Genomic DNA, 22,266 nt, shown 5'->3' with positions numbered 1-22,266 from the left:
TCAATACTTGTCGCATCATTAAACGTACATTAGACAACGTATCACACGGGGAATATTAAAAAAGGGGTGATCAGTTAAAATGCATTAGTCTTGCTCCTTTTCAATTCACTTAAGACCGGTAATGCTTTAAAACACCTGTGAAAATCGTAGTGGTTACTTAAACTATTTTATTATACAGAACCAAAACTTATTCCACACTTCAATATTTCTATGTACAAATTTAGAACCCTGCCTCACGTACCCTTTCCTTACGTGGAAAAGAGAAAACGGGTGGCTAAAATAAAACTAGACCAAGACAAAAAAGGAAAGCCGTAACGACAATGAAAAATGATGTACCAGACCACTTTTTGATAAAGGTTTAGCTGAGCCCACTAAGCACAACACAGAACCCTGAAGACAGGGTGGGGCATATTGAACAACCAAAAACCAAAACATGTCATGTTTCTCTTTCAAAACATAAAACGCTAATAATCCATTTCCGCATTGCCAAGACGACAAATAAGGGTATTCAGAAGATGAAGATGAATCCAGTTCATTTTGAAAAACATTCTAGAACAACTAGAACTTCCGAACGCAGCGATTCTCCAAGGAACGGTTGAATAAGTATGCGACATATAAGCTTTCGAGGTCTTCTTGTTGTCTGAATTTTATACTGATGTAATCGTCTGAGGAACTCTGTAACGCTACGAGTATCTATGGTTTGTCTCTCTCAGTTGATTCACAGAAGCTACTTTCCATCTTCAGTTGTGGTTATGTAAGTTTAGTCGTGCACATTTCATTTGACCGAGTCCCATTTTGGGGAGACAACCTCTCAGACTTGTCCATCATTGTCATAGTTAGGCGGGTGCGCTGAGTCGCCTGAGTGGAATTGTTAATGCCAGCGTAGGATGTATCCAGTCTACGGCAGACCAAACGCAGCAAAATCCTTTTGAAAGCGCGGTTAAAGCGCCGATTTCTGACCGAGTAGATGATGGGATTCATAGCAGAGTTGCCAAAGTGAAGTACTTTTACTGCCATTAGGACGCGCATGTCCCATACGAATGTGCACGTGGAACACCATTTGAAGATCAAGATCACCAAAAAAAATGGAAGCCAGCAGATAACAAAAACGCCGGTTACTAAGGCAACAGTATAGGCGACATGAAGGTCCTAGAAAAGAAAACAAGCTGTACAAAAGCAAACACTCAAGAACACATACAGCCTGGAGATACTAGGTAGAGAGCCTTTCAAGGATCGAAAGCGGGACACTTGAAATAGAAGTTGACTGAATGATAGCTCTCGGACATTTCGACAAACCGTAAAACCCCAAGCAATTTATAACGTTGTTAGCAAAAGTAGCTGATTACAAAAGAATTGAAGCGAGTGCGGGGCATCGATGTTACTTTGTAATCACTTCATTTCTAAACGAGCTGCTAAGACAACAGAAATTGTATTCAACCCTTATTTTCAAGAGCTCACACGTCAAAGACATGCTGCCGGACCGAACCATCACGGTCAGCCGGGGTCTTGGCACTGCGATTCGGAGATCTATTCGGGCTGAATTGCTTCACGTTATCTTCTTTTCCTTTACCAGGAAAACCTAGCTGGATTAGCCCAGCACGGTGGATTCTGTAATTTTCGAACTTCTCACTAATTTAATGCTCTCCTATAAATTTACCTTCTTTAAGGAACGTCTACTGTGTTCTTTCAGGCTCCTTTTGGCCACAAAGAAGATAACAATGTAAGCAGCCACTATCAACAGCAACGGAACGAAGAAGAAAGTAAAGGTGTTGAATATGGCGACATCTTTCCAGCCGGAGAGCTTTCTTAGTAGGGCGTTGAAAATGGCAAGCAGCCATGAAAAAACGATACCGGCGAAAATCTTAGCTGAAAGGAATATTGAGCAATTGAATATTGAGCTGTTGAATGGATTTTAAGCACAAGAAAACAAAACAAATGCATTAAATAGGAGCGAGAAACGATAGGATGAAGGAAAGAAAGGAAGAGAAGGCGAGGAAAGACGAAGAAAATGGACGAGAGAAAGATGGAAGGAAAGGAGGTAAGGAGCACGAGCAAAACGGGAAGGTTTAGAAAGGTGAGGAAGAAAGTGTTGAAAAGGAAGGTGTTTCTACATACCTTTGCTAATCTTCCTGTGTTTGAGAGGTGCGACTATAGCATAACACCGCTCGATACTAATACAAGTCAAGTGTAGAATAGACGACACGCCCGACACAATGTCACCCATTTGGTAATATTCATACAAAGCGTTCCTGAAATCCAACGTGAGAATGAAATATATCCATAAAGGAACAGAAAATAACCCAACCAGCAGATCCGCCACAGCCAGGGAGAATATGAAGTAGTTAGTTTTAGTTTTAAGCTTGGTGGTGGTAAAGAAGGCGATGATGATCAGTAAGTTTCCTAAAAAAAAAAACCAAAGTAAAATTAAAAGTACTGAAATAGCTCTCCCTCTACATGAAAACAGTTCCATGGCGCCATTAACCTGCAGAGCTGGCGTAATTTTGGCGGGCGAGTGCTTTGTATTGTCTTGGTGGAATTTATGGCTGCCATCTTTGATTTTTAGGGAGGCTAGGAAGAAAAAGAAATTTGTACCAAGGGGGTGAGCGACGGTCAAAATAAAGGAGTGGGGAGCGGGTGGGGCGATGAATATCATTCTATTACCTCGCCTTTCCACACCCGTTCGCCCACCGTCTACTGTAATTCCAAATCAAACATGGTCGGTTGAATTAACGATCGTAAGCTTCTTAATGCTAACTAGCCCTAATAAGACGCCTCCACTGCAGGCTATGGCTCCATTTTTGAACGCATCTTCGACTGACAATTTTCAAACTAAAAAGGATATTGTTTCCTGTCCACCAATTTTCAAAATTGAAACGGATTGTTAGAGTGAAGATTAATACACCATTTGCGATGCGTGGAAATTTGAAAGGTAGCTGAGGTTTTTAGAAAATCGCTCTTGAACTACAACTTTCATATTCAAAATGACCGAATTTTGTACATTTTCGTGCGCAGAAGGATAGTACTTCTACTTTCCAAATCTCCCTTATTATTGGTGCGAACTAAAACTACATCTTTAATCTTCTAAAACCCATTCGTGTGATATGAACTTTGTCCTTCTAAAACTCAGAAAAGCGGGTTTTATGAAGCCCGTTTGGCCAATTTTGGCCTATTTTTTCTCTAATTTCGAGCAAATTCGCTTTCAAATTTAAATTTTGCCGCACCACCATTAATTACGAATAATTGATGACGTCGTCACAATTTTCCTGATGTTAGACATAAACCCAGAGAAATAGGGTTTCAGTCCACAACAGTGGATTTCGATTGTGTATCGTAAAACAAAGCAAAAGTTATCATACTCAAAAAAAGATTAATATTAAAATGAAGCAAGCTAACAGCCGCGCAACATCTGCGATAAGTTACCGAGCTCCCGAACACCGCCAGCCACACGCTCTGGCCGCCAGTTAAAAATTCCATGCAAAAGAAACAAACATTTAATAAAATTTGCAACTGATTTCATTTTTTACAAATAGATTTCATAATGCCATGCGTCTGTTCAGTAGATCATAGATGACGTCATAATGTGGTAAAAACAAATAAGTGGCACGCGAGGGCATCCAAGTGCGTGACTAATGTTTTTTTACAGTTATGTAGTAGTTTGACGTCTTCTGTTATCTTTTAATGTACAGACCCACGGCAACATGGAGATAGAAAAGGGAAATGTTGTTGATGGTGTTGTCATTTATGCGTGTGTCCTCCAGTAGATCATTATTAGGAACCCGATCACTATACATGTATAATTCAGCTTTTCTTATAAAAACACTTACAACAAATTTTCTCCACGGGATTTTGGTTGCCAAGCTACGTACGAGTGAAAAAGTTGACCATCTTGCGAGAAGTGTACAGAATTTTCCTCTTTATTCTCTCGATATGAGACAAAGGAATGGAATTCCCGAGCGTGGTAAGTTCAACAGATAATATGCTCTGTTTAACGGTTTTTTTTTTTCGGCAAAGTGTATAATGTAATATATCTTCCGCGAGCTAAGCGGTAGAATATTCGAGTCACGCATCGGCAATAGCAATAAGCAAGGTCATCTTCAACGTTGTTGTGTACGTAAGTTTTTAGCCGAAGTTATATTGCACAAAGGTACCCTAAATGAAGGCCCACGTGTGGGGTCTGCTAAACACATTAGAGCACTAGGGCCTTACAAAACACTGGGCATTAAATTTAGTAATTTCTCTGCTCTCCAGCTGTCTGATTTCACTTCAGTCTCTCAGAATTAAATAGCAGCCGAAGCCGGTATTGAAAAGAGACTAAACTCAGTCTGAATCATCAGCCGTGTGCCAAGATTACAACTAAATTTAATGCAACGCATCTATTATTTTTTAATTAATTTTTTTTTCTAGTATTTGTTATAGTCTCGTTTAGAAACGTGATAAAAGTCAGGGTATCATTAAAGCGTTTTAAAACATACAATAATACTAACCCGCAACAATGAGAAACACGAGAGCAGAATATATTCCAACTCCAACATAAACCCAGCTCGGCCCGATTGGAGAAGCATAAGTAGGAGTTCCTTTCGTAATATTTGTGGAGTTTTCCATTGATCCGTGGTCAGCGAAACTCAGAGCTGATAATAGAAAAGGACGTATAAGGATCAAGAATGACAATTTATTAACAAGCATGCTTTCTAATTGGTCAATAAACTATCGTTTAATTTATCGGTTGGCCTAAAGAAATTTAAACAATTTACATTTAATTCACTGAGGCAATGTAAAGCTCTCCTTGCGGCTTACCAGTTGGAACGTTGGAGGAAAACTCGGAAACCCTGCCAACCATCCATCTCTAGCTCGCAATTCAAATGCATTTTCTTAAGTTCTAACATCAACAACAATTATTTGTTTTCAAAGTATCGATATCAAGTCTTTTCGTCTCTCCCTCGCGGAAGCTCAACTCACTACCTTAAAGTCAGTAAGGCTTTACCTAAGTTCTTTTTGCTGGGCTATTAGAATAATTAAGTCACAAAATCATAATAGTAGTAGAAAAATGGCAATCAGAGATGACCGCTTTAATCCGCAGGAGATCAAAATAAATACAACGAAAAATTGTCAAAAACTCGGGAATCCGACTGCGATAGAGGGCCAGACCGCTAATATCTTGACGCCGCGGACGAGACTTTGAGCTCGCTTGAAATTTAACAAAAAGTATCCCACGAGTCTCTTGACCGAGAAATTTTTTCACAAGATCAAAATGATCCTCTTTAATCGAAGACTGAATCGCAAGACTTGGCCCTCACCACGTCCAGTATATCATACAATTTCCTGGCGTAACGTTAAGACCCTGAATTCTATCGATAGCAGCTTTCTTAATTCACAGCAGAAAAGGTGAACACCTTCGCTGAACTGCTATTAAAAGTCTCAAGTTCGCTTCACAGTCTCACCAAGCTTGCGAAAAGAAAACTACCTTGAAGTATAAAGACAGCAAAGCACTAGAGTTCAAAAGAGCCTTGCCACTTGCTTGAGTCAATCAGTAAACATGAGGGAGTCTGTTTCCCTAATGGCCTCACTGCTCGAAAACTCATTCACGTCGGAAACACTAAAAGCCAACGGTGATTTGGCAGCACTTTATCAACTGGGAAAATTGAAACTAGTCATAAACTGAAAAAACCAACAAACCCTCTCTGAGATCTGATAAAGGAGGGTTAGGATTCGTTTTTCATAATGACTGAGGTCACATCTCATAGTTGTGGCATCTTCCCATTCTTTAACTGTTTTGCGGCTTGAGCCGTAATTTACTGTTTAAAATGAATACGAGTTTTGCGCCAATGTAATTTATAATTTTAGCATTGGATCTTCCTAGATTTCAACACTGATCACGATGCCTATTTTCTTCTATTTACATTACTAATTTGTTAAATTTAAACGTATTAATAGAACCTTCAAACAAGATACCTTAAAGCAAACTCAGAATTATCACAAAACCTCTTTCGTGCCTTTGATGCAATCTCACGTTTGCCATTAACTAGGTGACTTAACCTCTTCAAAGCAAAAATATTTACTCTTTACGATAGATATAAAGAGTCATACAAAATTTCAAATTCACTCACGAGGGCTAGGACATCTCGCAAACGCTAAAAAGGTTAATTTTGTGGCGTCTTTGGACCGTCCCTTTCACGTGTAAAGCAAATCAGCTTGTCCGACAGTTACGAGATCTTTTGGGAAGGAAGCTTGACCGGTCAGCGTCGCAGAGCATCAATTTTAGCTGGCTGGCCCTTGAAATCCGGAATGTTTACTTCTCTTCGGCGAAATTTATTGAAGAAAAAGGGGCGAGGTTACAAATTTGGGAGTAACTTAGACGGATCAATTTCAGCGGTCACCATAATCTTCATTGGCTACACGGTAACATTAAGGTCGACACTGACACTGCTAATGAATGATGCCTTTTTTCAAGTTAAGTGTTACTGATAGAGAGCAGATTACTAAATTGCAGACGTCGGGCTTCAATAACTTTGAATTGAGTTTTCTTACTGGATGTGTGCCATATGATATCGCCTGTTGCGGATTTGCCTTGCAGATGTAGTAAACAACTTGCTAGGAAATATAACAGCCTACCAGTAGCCACTTTAACGGATAATGGATTAGATAGGAAAAAAGAATTCATTAATAAGTAATGTAGCTTGCTTAAGGACACAACCTACTAGAAACTATATACCGGTATAATTATAACTTATTACAAAGGAGTTTTGGTTTGGCTCGAAAAGAAAAATTGAGGAAATTCCAAATTGATTTTTAGAACAACAAATTTTTGTATTTTTATTCAAAAGGCTGTTTTTAAGGTTAAAGGTGAAGCCAGGTGTACTCACATCATATGGAAAAATCGCCTCTACGCTCATGGAAAAGTGCTAACAAATTTCTACAATAAAATTAGCTCTACTTTGTAATAAGCGTTGCTACGACAAAATTAAAGTGCTACTGAAACGAAATTTTCGTATCTGAAATTTTTGCTCTAACCTGTAGTTTTGAATATGCTGATCATCATGAGATAATTTGCTTTGGCAAAAAAAGAAGCGAAAGATATCTTTTCTCACCGTTCAAACAAAAAATTTACACAAAACCATGTCCGGGCTCTGGTACCGAGCGAAATGGATTGATGATGTCACTAGCTGGTTGCGTTCACTCCGATAGCGGGGTTTATTTCACTCACTGTTTGTTTGTATTCGTGGGCGAAGGAGATGGCAGATATTGAAGTTTTTTCAAGTGAATCTTCTTCTGAACGGAGCGAAGTTGTCTCCAGTAGCGAAGAGGAAGATGGTGGCGTCTAACTTGGGTTGAACCGGAATTTTGCTCCCTATCAAGGCGAACCTCTCGCAGATAGCCAAGATGCCGATATGGCCGCCGATGAAGAAGACAAGGGTGGCATTTTGCCCGAAATTCTCTTTTTCGGCCTCCCAACATGCAACCACACTCCATGCTTTTACTCTTCTTTCACAGAAGTACACAACCAGTGACGTCACTGGGCTGTTTTGGTCGCCCCAAGATGGCCGCCAATTTTGATCTCAACCGGTCAACTTCGAATGGTTAAAAATGTACTTTCCGCTATATGCGTTGGCCCAAAAAAAGTACACAGCGTTTGCAAATAACGTTCAAACTTTATTATATTGCAAAAATCTCGGATATGAAAATTACGTTTCAGTAGCAAGGGAATTAGAAAGAGAGAACTGCAAACAGTCACATTTCACGAAAGGCGACGTTTAATACAAAAGAGAATTCTATCAGCCTTTTTTAAATATGTGAAGTTGTAAGGAAAATAAAATTGAACATTGAAAGCTAAAATTGGCGGCAAGGCCTTTGATCTGGCAGTGTTCTTGAGCAGGAGGAAACAACGAAGATTCAAATCGATAAGCTGGGCACCACAGCCACTCATGCGCGAAGAACAAAGTATTGAAAATAAACTCTGCGGGTGTGAAATGAAAATGTAAATATCTCTCTCTTCGAAACGTAAATACATATAACTTTAATTAGGACAAGATATTGATGCAGTATCAAAGTCCTTGTTGTTTATTGAAAAATTCGCCCAAAAAACTTGGTTTAAAGAAACAGAGATATTTTTTATCAAATTTGATTGTTTATTTTCGTCCTTTAACTCGATTGAATTCTTCATTGACGTTTTGCTAGCTACGCTTGATTCAGTGGTAACTGATAATTGGGTTTGTTCGTCAACTTAGAAATTTTCCGAACGTCAAAAGCACTTACGGACGAAAGAATGTTCAATCAAACATTTTTTTTGTTTCACTTAGGCTCAGTTCTGCTTTAGGGTCTGCTAAAATAACGATATACCAACTAATTCTCGACTAATTCCTTTCAAAACCAGTAACTGAGGAATTAAACCATAGAACTTTAGTTTATAAACACGACCCTTTTAGATGCTCAAAAGATGAAAGCACGCCGACAACATAGCTGGATCTCGAATTTTTTTCAGTCGCCAAATCTTAAATCATTTCTATCGAGTTTAACTTTCTAATAGTTTGATTTATCTCTGAGACTAAATTGAAAAAAAAGAAGAGCCATTTTGCGCTCTGATCTCCTTTTCTTAACTCTTCTGAAAAATCAGTGAACTCGATCAGTGATAAGCTTTACCTAAATACAGGAGTCTAAGCAAGGCTACGGTCAAGGAACTTTAAAAAAAGTAATCGAATTAATATAAAGGAAACAATCACCGAGACGGCAAACATCTCTGGCTGCGAGATATGAAACAAGACAAACGAAAACGAATTCGGAGAAATTGCCTCAAGTCGAGCCTTTCGGATAGGAATGCATGTAGTTTGTTTGCATATGCAGAGATCAACACACCTTGTGTATACGACAGCCTTGGTTAGCTTGAAAGTGCAGGAGAAAATCACGCACGAGTGCCGCCGGTAAAATTGAAATAAGAGAAACAACTCTGGCCAGTAATCGATCAATCTCTTGTTGTGAGTGAAAGGAAATGTCATAGATAATGAAATACCCACTGAGTTGGTCTAATATTCAAGATAACTTATGAGTTCTGGTACAGGAAGACAACAACAGTATAGACAAATATAATGAGCCATATTTCTTCTAACAGAAAAAGCAGGAAAGTGACCAAATTACCTTCTTTCTTATGTTAACCCGTTAAACCAGAAGTGCTAGGAAATACGTGTGCCATAAAAGCTCGACCTTGCCACATTACACCTGCCTCCAGGTAGTAATTTATTCCCTAACGGAGAAACGAGAAGTTACGGCTACTTTGAAGATGTTTCGTGATAAAAAAAAAAAAACTTACCAGTCAAATCGTAGTTTTCAAGTTTTAAAAATAACAGTCGAATTATCAAAGTCCGCCGCCTGACCCAAACGAAATTTTCACTGAGTACCCGCCTGAATGAAAAGATTGAACCGACAGTCTTCTAACTCCAAAGAATATGGCAATTTTTTGTGATCCGGGGATTACACGAACCATGTACAAACGAACTCACGGCTACATTTGCCGCTGTAAATGTGCCGCAAACAGTAAGCAAGGATTACAGCCTTCTGTACGCAATGAAATCGGCTGGTGTACTGATGGCTGAACTTCAAAATTGAATGTTGGAGATTAAAACTCTTTGAAGCCACCTACTGTTTAACTAATAATCGCATAAAACACAAATAGATTCAAATTTCCCGCAGATTTACACAATTCAAAGAACACAAAGTTAAGCAATCCATCTGCGGGTGTTTTGCATCAAGACAAATTCACATGTGATTTACATTACCACTCTGTTTTCGGCCAAGGGCTTTTCGCGACGTCAGTAAAACTTTTCAGTTATAACCTCATACATCACACATCATGCTGATTTCTGAACGCATAAGAAATTCAATCAAGATTTTAAAACACTTAATAAATGCATACATATATACCTGATGCAGACTGTCATTGAGAATAATAACCGTCAATTTTACCTATAATGGACACAAGATAGTTGCAGCCGTCAACTGTACTAGTTTTATTTCGCTAATTTTTATAATTTGCTACGCTGCAGAAAGTTGATTTTTTTAGGTTTTGACGAAAGGGGCGAAATAATTATTGAGCGTTCGAATTTAGTAGAATATTCAAAGATTGCTCTTACCATGTGTCGCATCCTAAACCTACGGTTCGGCGAATGCACAACTTGATAGATGTGGTCTCGGTACAAATAATTTTCTCTACTCTCAGCAAGAGCTTGCGCTTATCTCCTCTTTATCTATGGTTTTGATTTACGCACTGAAGGGATTTACTGAATGGTTAACCGTTGTAAAAACAGCTGAACACATTTCCTCGTTACTACATCGAGGAGATGATTTACTCAGACCTTGAAAACTATAACAAATAATTAGTAAACAGCTGATATTGACCCCAGGCTTCAATAGATGTCACTTATTCATACAAACCTATCAACCAAGAATTGCTCAAATTAACAAGACACCATGGTAGGCAATTACCTTAGTTGTTTATTCATCGAGCAGTTTGATAAAATTCTCGACCGCAAAAGGTTTTTTTTAACCCTCACGTTTCCATACTAGCAAAGAAAGATAGGGAGTAATTTCATGATGTAGAATGTTGCTAAAACACTCATAAATCTGGTCGCACAGTTTCGCCAGATTGCTTTATAAAAAAAAAAAAACGTTTTGAAAGAAGCAGACAAAAAACTAAGATCGTGTTTTCAATTAAGATGAATTGTTTCAATTTGGTTGGTTTGGTTGGGTTTTTTCGTGGTCTATTGGGTAAAATACCTCAGTTTTAAGAGTTGATCTGATCAGGACTATTTAAAACCAGGTTGAAATGGTCGAAAGACTGAGGGTGACCGCTTTCGTTCTCGCGGAATTATTGATATTGCAATGGGCAGGGCTCCATAAGCCAACAAAATAACGTGTTCAACGTGCTCTTTTGATATGCTGGGTATGAAAGAGGGAGATCAGCTCGAATAGTGCCCTTAGATAGAATTTAGTCTCCGTGTTATTTCCTTCAACTTGTGAAGGCAAAAACTTAGTACCTCACTTAGTACCTACATAAAACAGTTACAACTCTTCCACACCCAAGATCTCATTACTGATTCTCCTTACTGTCTGCCATACAGTGCTTGTGACGTTAGTTTGGAGAATTTTGTATTGGATCAACCTAAAATCCCCTAATTGATTTTATTTCTTTACTCTCATCACTTGTCTTCTTGGTATTGTATTGATATTTCAAGGAGAAATTCTGCCTTGGTCACTCATGGGAGTTCAGAGGTTAATCGGTAGTTATGAGGATTAAGGTCGGCACACACGAGGGGACTAGTCCCTGCGACTAGTCCCAGCGACCAGTTTCATGCGACTAGTCCCTTCGTGTGAACTACACATTTCTGTGGTCGCAGGGACCAAAATTTGGTCCCTGCGACTGGTCGCACGAATTCAAACTGGTTTGAATTCGTGCGACCAGTCGCAGGGACTTGTCGCATGAAACAAATGTTTGTCCCCTCGTGTGAACTGTTTGTGCGACCAATCCCTGCGACTAAACGGTAAATAAGCCAATCACGGGTCAGTATGATGCGTGACTTCCGGTATTTGTAAACATTGCAGTCCCTATGAATTTTCCCTGAATTCTAGATTTCTACAACTGAAGAATAAAAAACTATTTCTAGTTTTGTAAACATATACAGATGTCTTGGAGCCGTTTTGATGGAATTTTTACCCTATTTGACTCTGTGTCTGTTAAAAATAAATAAATAAATAAAAAAACGGAACGTAAAAACATGAATAATTCGACTGAATAAGTGTAGTTCATTTGCGTTGATGTTTAATAGTGCTACAATGAAAAGTTGTCAAATTTTCATTGTTTACGTGTAACGCCCCAGACTAAGAAACATCTTTTGCCTCTTAATTTTCCTATGTTCTTATGCAATTGAGTGCCCTCGTGTGAACACCTTAAGGGACTAGTCCCTGCTACCGGTCCCCTCGTGTAAACCCTTTATTAAAGACTTGTCGCGGGGACTAGTCGCACGGACTAGTCGCAGGGACTAGTCCCCTCGTGTGTGCCGACCTTTAAATATACTTTTGTCTCGTTGTAAATTTATCTCTAAATCAATATCAATTCTCTTAAGAAGACAATGATGCAATTCTGAAGTCGAAGCAGTCAAAATAGGCACATTTGTATGTCTCAGTGGTGAACAACTGAAAAAAGAAAATCGTAGGAACCGAGTTTTAATAGCTTTCAAACCGCTATACTGAATCATCTTCTTGATGAGTCAACTGATAAGCAATATTCTGCTTCTCAGACATGACTGATAACGAGTTTAAATGTTCTCACCCCTTATATTTTTGGCTTTGTCCACCTGGAGCGGGAGAACCATTTTTTCCAAGAGTAAAATATCTCTTCTTCGCTTTGTTTTTTTTCTGACCATCGGTAACTCAGTTTCAAGTACATACTTGGGTTGTATAACTTTATTTGTTCTGCCGGATTTCAGATTTCTACGCTCAGCCAGCTCATAAATTCGCAACCAGGAATTAATGAATTAAACAATCGTGTCGTCAACCAGCTGAAATCATTCCCTTTACGCCCTGATTTACCAAAAAGGCAGGGCATGAATAAACGAATAACAGATAATCAATTCTGAATTCTAAAAAAAATTCCCTAGAAAGTGATCTTTAGCTTTTTATTTTTCTCTTTTTCAGAGAGTCTGTTCATTTGTTTTCCTTGTTTGGCATTGACTTGTTTTCAGTTGAAACTAGTGACCAAAAGCTAAAGTTACTGCTTACGAGTGAATATTTCATACTGAATTACAGGTAAACTGACTTCGAACGACAGTGCATCATGTTAACCATTTACACCATCAATGCACTAATTTATCATCCCGTGTCCATGAAAGGCGATAAAATTGCGGAGTTTGTGTTCAGAAGAAACAATTGACAAACGAAGGAGAGATTGTGTCATGGAAAATAAATAATCAAATCTGGCACAGATATCCGTTAAGAACCAGTTGGAACGTGTAATCTTCAGAAAATTGAAATGCAGTCGGCTAGGAAATGTGTCTTGTACAAAAATTGTAATTACTAATTTGAGTTGATGAATTACAGAAAAAAAGAAGAAAAAGAAGGAAAAAAAGGGTAAAATCCAGCTGTTTCGCGATCAAATGTAGCCGCCGACTTCCGAAATGAATTTTCGTTTTGATTTTGTCTGTTTGATTCTACATGAAGACAATACTGAGAACCTTATCTCTGTTTTTGTAACAAAGGATTTTAATTTAACCCTTGGTGGTGCTATGATAACCATCACTACTAGATATTTCCGACAGGATGTGAGCATGCATTTACATGAAATGGTCACGCGGGATTTTTAATCAGAGTCTATATATATTTACGAAAAGAAAAAAATATAACAGTTTGGTGTTCGTAAATATTATGGTTTGACGATCACATTTATATTGAGTCGTACGAGTGAATGAAAAAGGTCTCCATCGTGCCTTGGCGCGAACCGGGTATACATACATTTTATGCAAAGTAAACAAAAATTAGTATGCGGCTGAGGCGCTACTGAACACCCGAACAAAGGAACAACGAAGCTGTCTCGATGGATGTTGCACTTGTGCTGGTCTGTTTACTGTACCTATTTCTCGCCATTGACTTGATTTACGGCTTCCAGAAATGGCGAGAATCTCTAAATCCAGAATCGAAGAAGGAGAAAACTTCACATTGGGCGGAGGATAACTGCGATTTGCGACGAAAACCTCGAAGCGTGGGCAGGAAGATGATGCTGATCAACAGAAGTCTTAAAGGATGAAGACTCGAAGATGCGGCGGAAACAGGAGGTTATACAGAAAATATTCGCAAGTATGAAACATTTTAACATATTGAGCTTGGTATTGTCAAGCTGTGAAAAGCAGGGAGAAGTTCTGAAGTCTAGTTACTCGATAATTTTTCTTTCGCTTAGGCTGAAAATATCGGTGGTGATGGCGCGACATTGAATTCGGACAGATACTTGTAAGTGAAGGACGATGGAGAACAAAATGACACGACCACATTGTGACCGCCATGAGTTTTTTAAGGATAGAAATTCACATCTAAACAAACAGCATCAAACGCTTGAGGAAGACTGATTTGTCAAATGTAAATTTCACATCAAATAATCTTTCGGTGATACTTTCACTTTTCAAGTGTACTTTCACTTGTGAAGGAACTAATTCGTGACAGAAAGAAAGTCAAAACACGTCTTAAAATCTTTTCTGCAAAACAACAGAACTTGAAATACGGCTGTTCAGTTTTGAGAAATTTTAATTTCTTTTGCATATCAAAGAGGAGAGAAAAAAGACTACATCGACATAAGTAACGATTTTTCAGCTGGGAACACGAAAACATCTGCAAACATCTGTAACTTTCCGTGCTGAACGCTAAATGTTGACCTCTAAGTACAAATAAGACTATATAAATAAGAAGTCCTCATACTGACAGAAAATTGCAACAGCTTGTATTTTATCTATTATATTTTGAGCTGGAAATTCAACTGAAAAAGAAAATGTCGCGATCTCTTTTGTTTGGTACATCCGATCGAGAGCTGGTTCTTGAGTTACTAACAATTTGAAATCATGATCATAACTGTGCAATATGGTGGTGGTTTTTTGTTGTCACCGCGAATATTCTTTTTTTTTTCTTTTTTTCATTTTGCAAAGATAAGCTTTCGGTTCCATTCACGCAATGACTGAGAATACGTCTACGAATGCAGTTAGGAAAGTTTATCCTCTTTACATAATCCGAGTAGCTCACGAAAGAACACATATCTTTGCGGCAAAGGTTGTGGGAGAAAAATGACTATTCAAATTGATCTAAATATAGTTTAGAATAATGCAGTATAAAATACGGATACGAATAGGAGCACGAAACCACTATGATTATTTCTTGCGTTGCGCGACAAAAATCGTCATTAATTCCGAGAAAATTCTTGGAAACTACAAAACTGCAAGTGTTGAATTGATAAAAAGGTGTTAGACTCCATTCATTTACTTCACTACCATGAAATTGCCTTCAACTCAATAACACCGTATATCTTAAAAAGAAACATGCGTGTGGATAAACAGTGTGGGATCTGGCCCCGGAACTAATTTAGCTTTGTAAAATTTATAAAACTGGGCAGTTCTTGGTTTTTCCTTTGCCATCTTTGGAACGGGCTTTAATGAAAGATTAAAACCCAACGCGCACTTAGAAAGGTTACAGTCACATCAAACACCAAGAAGTCTAACTAAAACAAAGAGAGCCTTCATTGGAACTTGTTTTATTAAAAAATGACCTATGGTTTTGATCTTTCAAACTATACTTAACAGAGAATAGTAAACGTACATGTAGCTAATAAAAACTTGCCTGATGAGTGCGCCGATCGAAATTTTCTAACAAAGCACTTAACACCTTTGTGGGTAAAGAGGTTTGCCTCCGATTGCATAAGTGTTTCTCTTTTTTTTTTAGTATCAGGTTTAAATTTGAAGACTTCCCTTCATTTTGCCTTGCAAGGACGAAAACCTAACTCTGTAAAAGCAAAAACATTTAAAAACTCTACTTACCATGAGATTTGTAACCTTATTCTGTTCAAGTGAGTGTGCTAGGGATTTTTCATATCTGTCCGGATATGCTGGTTTGGTATTTTTTTCGGGTGACAATGAGCAATCTGTATGAAAAAGAGAAAAATTAAAGTTCAAGGCCTTTTATCCATCTTTGGGAAGGAAAAGCACCAAATTCAGTAATAGGCTCTTTGCAGGACTTAATCACATGCTTGGATACCACATAGCAACGCATTGCTGGTGAGCAAGCAAACCAGCGTCTCGCTCATTGTGGTGATCAACTCAAGCGAAACGAACTTTGACTTTTTGGTCGAAAACATTCCAAACGCTTGTTGTTTAAGAACGAAAAACGAGATTTATTGTGACTTTAGTTTCATCGAGCTTGAATTTCGCCTGATTTACCTTTGCTCTGGGAGTAAAGCCAGGCGAAAGCCCAAATATAATGACAAGATATGGCCGATTCTCCAGGAACGAGTGACGGTGAGTTTCTTTGTTAACAGTCGTATTTCAATCTTATAAACGTAATGTCGTTCAAGAAAACGGTTTTCAGTGTTAGGAATTACATTTGCTTGAATCCAGAACACTATGATCTATATTTCCGATTTTGCGTGTTGAATTCTTTTAAGTTCGTTGAACACAACTAGCGTTCACATTCTCGCTAGCTTTCATTTTTGCCGCAACTGAGTGGCCAAATTCTCATCTTGGTATTTCGTAATCATAATCTTTTCGCCAACCAATTGCGGATTCACAACTGAGGACAACATTTTGCTCTGTTTTAGAACCTGTCAACAAGAAAAAACGAGGTTCTGCGTTGCATTGTTGTGTCCCACTGCTCGTTGTCTTTTCATCGTTTTCCTAAGAAAGACGAACAACTCATCAGAGGAAAGTGGATCATAAAAATTCGACGTACATCGTGTAAATATCCAGGCTCAGCGAAAAACTTATAGCCTTCGGTTGTGTGCCTGTAGCCAGATTCTTTCTGGGCACAAAATGCAAGGTCAGGAAATGCTGACAAGTCGGCTGTTTCACTATTTCTTTCCTCTAGCTGTTTCAGCTAGAGGAAAGAAATAGTGGTATATAGAAATATCACCTCCAATTCAATGTAAACCTTCTAGAATAAAGATACCTGGCGTAAAACTTCGTTTCGTATTGATAACACAAGATAAAAACGAAGAATTTATTATTATGAGTAAGTACTATCCAAGACTGATATAGCGAGCGAGAATGTAAACACTGGTTGCATTCAACGATCTTAAAAGAATTTGACACGCAAAATCGGAAATGTAGATCATAATCTTCTGGTTTCATGCACATATAGTTCCTAACACAGATAATCATTTTCTGTATCGAACGATGTTACGTTTATAAGATTGAAATACGACTGTAAACAAAGAAACTCACCGTCGTTCCTGGCGAATCGGCCAGATCTTGTCTTATATTTGGGTTTTCGCCTGGCTTTTACTCCCGGAGCAAAGGTAAATCAGGCGAAATTCAAGCTCGATGAAACTAAAGTCAAAATAAATCTCGTTTTTCGTTCTTAAACAACAAGCGTTTAGGATGTTTTCGACCAAAAAGTCAAAGTTCGTTTCGCTTGAGTTGATCACCACAACGAGCGGGACGCTGGTTTGCTTGCTCACCAGCAATGCGTTGCTATGTAGTATCCAAGCACGTGATTAAGTCCTGCAAAGAGCCTAATCGATGGGTCACTTACTTTAGGCAAGCTAAGTAAACAGAGATTCCATAAACGTCGTTAGTATATACCACACAGGTGAACAATGCTTTTCGCACGCGCTGATTGGCTGGTTCGGAAGTTGTTAGCAAAATACTATTCACCTCTGAGCAGCTGAAGAGACAAAGTCATGAGTCAAGAGTTTATTTTCTGACCATTTTCCGATACATATACTAATGTTTTGGTTTCTTTGTGATATATACTAAAACAATTATACACTTCAGTGTAGGTTAAAAAAAAAATGGTGGATATCTACGTCGCTGCTTCACAGCTCGGAAAGTATCCACCAAAAGTTTCACCTCCACTTCGGTGAATAATTGTTAACTGTTGACGAGTGCAAGTGAGCAAATGACATGTTTAGGCTCCCTGTGTCGTTAGCAGCATAAAACACTTTCTATAAATACATCTGACTGATTTATTGACTGATTGATTCCGAGTGCAAGATAATTCTTGCAATTCCATTTCATCATGAAAGACGGTAATATTCCCGACGAGAAGAACAAAAGTGTTACTGTTAGAGTCGATTCTGAACCTATTTTAGCGTATTAATGTTTGTATGTACCTACTATTTCATGAGCGATAGTGTCAACATTTGACCGACTCTTTCACTGCAATTGGCAAAGTATATCAAAATGATTTTTGTAATCAACAGGTGACTGAAGAACGAGTTGCATAGGAAGCTTGGTCTCGATCTGGTAAAGGAGAAATATCCTTCAGAAACCAAGTAATTTTCATCTCATTCATTTGAAAATTCATAAAAATTCAAAATTAGTATGGTTTGAAATTCTAAAAAGTAACATCACCAGTTCGAAATTTTTCACTGCACTGTAGACGCCGCCATTTCGAAGACAACACAGCAACCTGGCCGCACACGTAAAAGCACAACACGCGACTCAAAAGAAGCTGCTGTCCTTGTTATCGAAAGAAATAATTTTTCTTGTAAAGCATGCCTTTTTTTCAAGAGATCGCCCAGAGATGGAAGAAAGAGATTTGAGACACATGTGATCGTCCAGAGTGCTGAGCAAGATTCAATTTTGTGGCTTCTGTAGTCAATATTTTTTAGCATATTTTCGAAGACAATTTTCTGGAGTTGAGGTTTCTACTTGGAATCTCAAGACGCTAGTGTTGCAATGACTTCCTTCACTTTGAATCCTACGTCTTGCAGATTAAGCTAATTGTGCGGGTTCAATACTTTTTCCGCTATTAGTTAACGCAAATCGTACATCTCAAACAATCGGCTAACTTAACGCATATAATATTAAAAGAGGAGCAGTTACTCAAGTTGCAGCTTCTTCCAGCAGAGCTTTTCATACATCCCCTGTCCTCCCTCCCTCCCACTTATGACAAAGCCTTTTTCCACAATGAGCTCCCTTGACGTACCCTTACCTCCCCTCCCATTAATGATAAGTATCCTTCACCAACGAGCTCCCCGCCGGAAGGCCTGGGAACTGAAGTTGGCGCCGAGTTTGCACATGACGGGGCAAGGCTATAAATGGCCAAATTCGAATCACTTCCAGTAAATCATCCCTTTAGAAAAATACATTGTAGCATTGAAATGTTGCGGTTTTTTTTTTTTTTTTTTACTGTAGCAGACTTTGTAAATTGTCCTCAATCCTCCAAAAGAAATATCGCAAAGTAAAATGCCATGATGTTTTTTAATCTACGCGGTGGCAAAATATTTCCTGTCTGCAGTTAATGCAAATATTATTACATGCATGTAAAAACGACTTAGAGAAGAAGAACCGTAATGATCGATTTAGCGCCCAAGGCGCTTTTTCACTTTTGGTACTTCAATGGAGGGCGCTTATTCGAAACAAGGTGTTTAATTCTGGTTTGAAAACTAGTAGAATGAACGAAACGAGGCTTTGATTTTTATATGAAAAGGATCAAGACGACTGGACTCGTTGTCCCTGGATCCTCCCTGGCTAGAAAGACCAGGGAAGCAATCGCTGGAATACGAGATCATTTGTTTGAAAAGACTGTGTCGTCACGAGAGACTTAGACCTTTTCTAAAGGAAGATGAGCCACGGTTGATCTTAATGTCCATGTACTCTAACAGTGCTATCACTTTAAAATTGGAATACATGCGCTTAGTGGTAAAGGGCCGCTTAATTGGAATTAGGGCGCTTTCTTAGCAGAGGAGCTTGTTCGAGTGGGGACGCTTCTTAGAAAGGGGGCGCTTATTGGAACGAAGGTGCTAAATCGAATTTTTAGGGTCAATATGTTCAATTTTTGTGGTTTGTTGCAATCGTCTGTCACAAAGAAAATGAAAACGAAGAGAGCTTTTGGTGAGTGTTAATTGGGAGCTAAATTCAAACCATTTTAATCCCGGCCTTACGAACAGTGAACTTTGATACTCGCCTCACTTACCCTAAGAAAGTTTATGATACGTTTGAATGAATCAACTAGGTATAGCCGGGTAAAAAATGACTCTATAGAAAAAAACTTCCTATGACGATATCAAATTTGTTTGATATTTTTCTGGTTAAAAAGGAAATATTTCTACGAAACTTTTTTTTTTCCTGTCACCTAACATAAGCCCCAAATGCGTGGTTGGCATTCTGCCCTCGCTCGCGTGGGGACATTTATATAATTACGCCTTCTACGCAATTCTTTGAATGGTACAGCAAGTGAGAAATTCTCTCCTACACGGTGTAGTATAAAGAAAAAAAATTAAGCTTCCGCAGCCTAGCTACAATAATAAAACACAACTTACACAACTCAACTTATTCCTTTAAATACGTTCTCCTGCTGCGAGCGTAACGTTTGTTTTGTACAGTCTCGATTCCGGCTTGTGTAGACTGGAAGATTTCTTTTTATTCCAGAAGCTGTAATATCGTGCAATTTGACAGCTGTAAAATGAGAAAGCAGACGCTGGTAAATGACGATCGCTGGACAGGTGTATTCTTGCGCCATTTTCTCAGCATGCAATCAATGATCAAGTAAAACTCAAAGCTAAACAACCTACTTAAATCCAGGAGGAAGCCATAAGACTGTTCAAACGCACTTTTCATTCAAGTGAAATCAAACATTTCACTGACGTCAATGAATAAAACAAAATTTTAAGTGGAAAACAAAAATATTTTAAAAGCTCTTTAACATGATAGTTAAAAAAGTGCCCTTAGGATATTTGCTTGATGAAAATTTAGGAAAATAAATCAATGTTACTAAAAAGAGAGTGAAAAGACAGATCGAGATGAATTCGTCTTTTGAAACTTTTTCGTAATTATGTTCTCCCTTCTCGCTTCTCGACTGCTTATATTTCAGTTAGCGCTTCCTGTGGCAGTGTACGTCGAGAACGTGCGATCTGGTTATCTGAGTTATTAATGTGTTACCTTTATCGGTTTGATTGAAGAACTACATAATGGCACTCCAAAACAATGGTGGACAGATACTGACCGAGAAGAAGTCAAAAGATAGCCGTGAGTTTTGCCAATCGCTTTATCGAGGAGAGATCTTAAGTCCGGTAACAATGTGGATTCTAAATATTGGTTGTAAGGTTGATAGCCAGATGGAATACGGATAAACAAACTTGCAAACTTCCTGCAGTTAAATCGGTGCGAGAATCTGTTTTGACGTACTGTTCATGATCCCATAATTATTACGCAATAACGATAAACAGTGCGTTGGAGTTTCTATCCTTTTAACCTCCGCAAAGACGGCGCCAGAAAATAGCGAAGTCGTTTCAGTGGAAGTATATATTAGTTGTGCAATACATACCAGAAAACACAGTCAGCCATTAAGCACTCGGAACCTCAAGCATTAACCAAGTCAAGTGGATTACTTTAAAATCTTACAACTGAACTCTGCTACTAACCGCACACGATCAAAGGGCTTGATTACGTCAAAAATGTGCTATCAAAGTCAGTTCGATTTACGTATAAACAAACACGAAAAGTAATACGACATTGAACGGCCGACTGCTGCTAGGGTCGAACAGTTTTCGTTCTTTTGTTCTCACCTTGGTGGTTTCGGCGCCCACCAGTCAATAGACGCTGTTATCAAAAACCGCTCCAGGCTTTGAGGCTTGCGTCATGATCACTGAGCTGCATTAAAAACGCACTTGGAGGGTGTAACGTGGGTTGAACACAAATAAGCCCGCTCACGCTCTTCACCGCGCCTCAAGCAAATCTCATAATTCCGTTTTCGTGCTTTGCAATCACAAAATGCACGCTACGATATAAATAAATTGTAAATGCGCTCAGTAATTGTCCAGAGATCCATTATGTTGACTGTAGAAAATTCTGGCATGCGATTAATATGCTGATTAATGGTTGTCAGTTCAGTCGAGGAAATAGTTGAATTTTAATTTTTGTTTTATAAGGCTGGTCACTACAACAAAGTTTAGTTATCGTTTGTATTTCCACTTTGGAAGCCATCTTCGACTGAAAGCCAAGCATTTTAGCTAAAAGTACGTTGATTTCTACAAACACTGGCAAGAAGGCCTGCAGGGAGTCTCTTAATATAATTAAAAAAAAAAAAAAAGCGGCATATACAGTAATTATAAAGTATGATAAGTCCAATGGCGAGAGGAGAGGCACAAAGTTATAAATTCATGCTAATTCGTCGGTCATCACTCTTTTTTAATGTTTGCTCTGCCATAAAAGCTGCACTAAATACCTGAATCAAAGATGTCTTTTGAGTAAAGAATAAATGCAGAAAAATAATTCAGCGCAAAGACAGTCTGAACTATAGACATTATATATTTTTGTTCGCTTGAATTTCATAACTGTATAAGAACTTACGTATGATGCACGATCCTCGCAGTAGATAGCGCAATTTAAGCAATAGCGAAATTCAGACCTGAAAAAAATCAGGCCTGTACGGGACTCGAACCACTGACCTCTGCGATACTAGTGCAGCGCTCTAACCAATTGAGCTAACAAGCCAACTGAGAGCAGGCCGTTAAGTTGATTCGTAATGAACCCGTGAAAGTGATAAATGAGATAGAATAAATATATGAAAATCATATATTTTGAACTGCGGTAT

The 22,266-nt window shown here is 38.5% G+C and overlaps 1 protein-coding gene and 1 long non-coding RNA gene across 10 annotated transcripts in view; one reads left to right on the top strand and one right to left on the bottom strand.

The window, feature by feature from the left end:
- Window positions 1–147: 147 nt before the first annotated feature.
- Window positions 148–22,266, bottom strand: part of LOC111334272 (adenosine receptor A2a) — a 35,465-nt gene continuing 13,346 nt past the window's right edge. For 2 of the 9 annotated variants that reach the window (XM_022939958.2, XM_022939962.2), the window contains exons 2-8: window positions 19,994–20,129; window positions 17,260–17,391; window positions 15,552–15,655; window positions 4,485–4,628; window positions 2,116–2,400; window positions 1,658–1,866; window positions 148–1,149 (exon numbers count right to left, since the gene is read on the bottom strand). In XM_022939958.2, the coding sequence (XP_022795693.2) occupies window positions 751–1,149; window positions 1,658–1,866; window positions 2,116–2,400; window positions 4,485–4,602 (1,011 nt within the window). In that variant the 5' untranslated portion in view covers window positions 4,603–4,628; window positions 15,552–15,655; window positions 17,260–17,391; window positions 19,994–20,129 and the 3' untranslated portion in view covers window positions 148–750. The other 7 variants (XM_088751447.1, XM_022939960.2, XM_022939955.2 and 4 more) reach the window with 7 other exon arrangements.
- LOC148742117 (uncharacterized) lies at window positions 13,337–15,556 on the top strand. The gene is made up of 2 exons (XR_015998120.1): window positions 13,337–13,833; window positions 13,934–15,556. It is a non-coding gene; the product is annotated as an uncharacterized LOC148742117 (long non-coding RNA).

The sequence above is a fragment of the Stylophora pistillata genome, chromosome 1, assembly GCF_964205215.1.
Source record: "Stylophora pistillata chromosome 1, jaStyPist1.2, whole genome shotgun sequence".
NCBI classification, from domain to species: Eukaryota; Metazoa; Cnidaria; class Anthozoa; order Scleractinia; family Pocilloporidae; genus Stylophora; species Stylophora pistillata.
The sequence above is the reverse complement of the archived record's forward strand: the minus strand, read 5'-3'. Positions and strand labels throughout refer to the sequence as shown.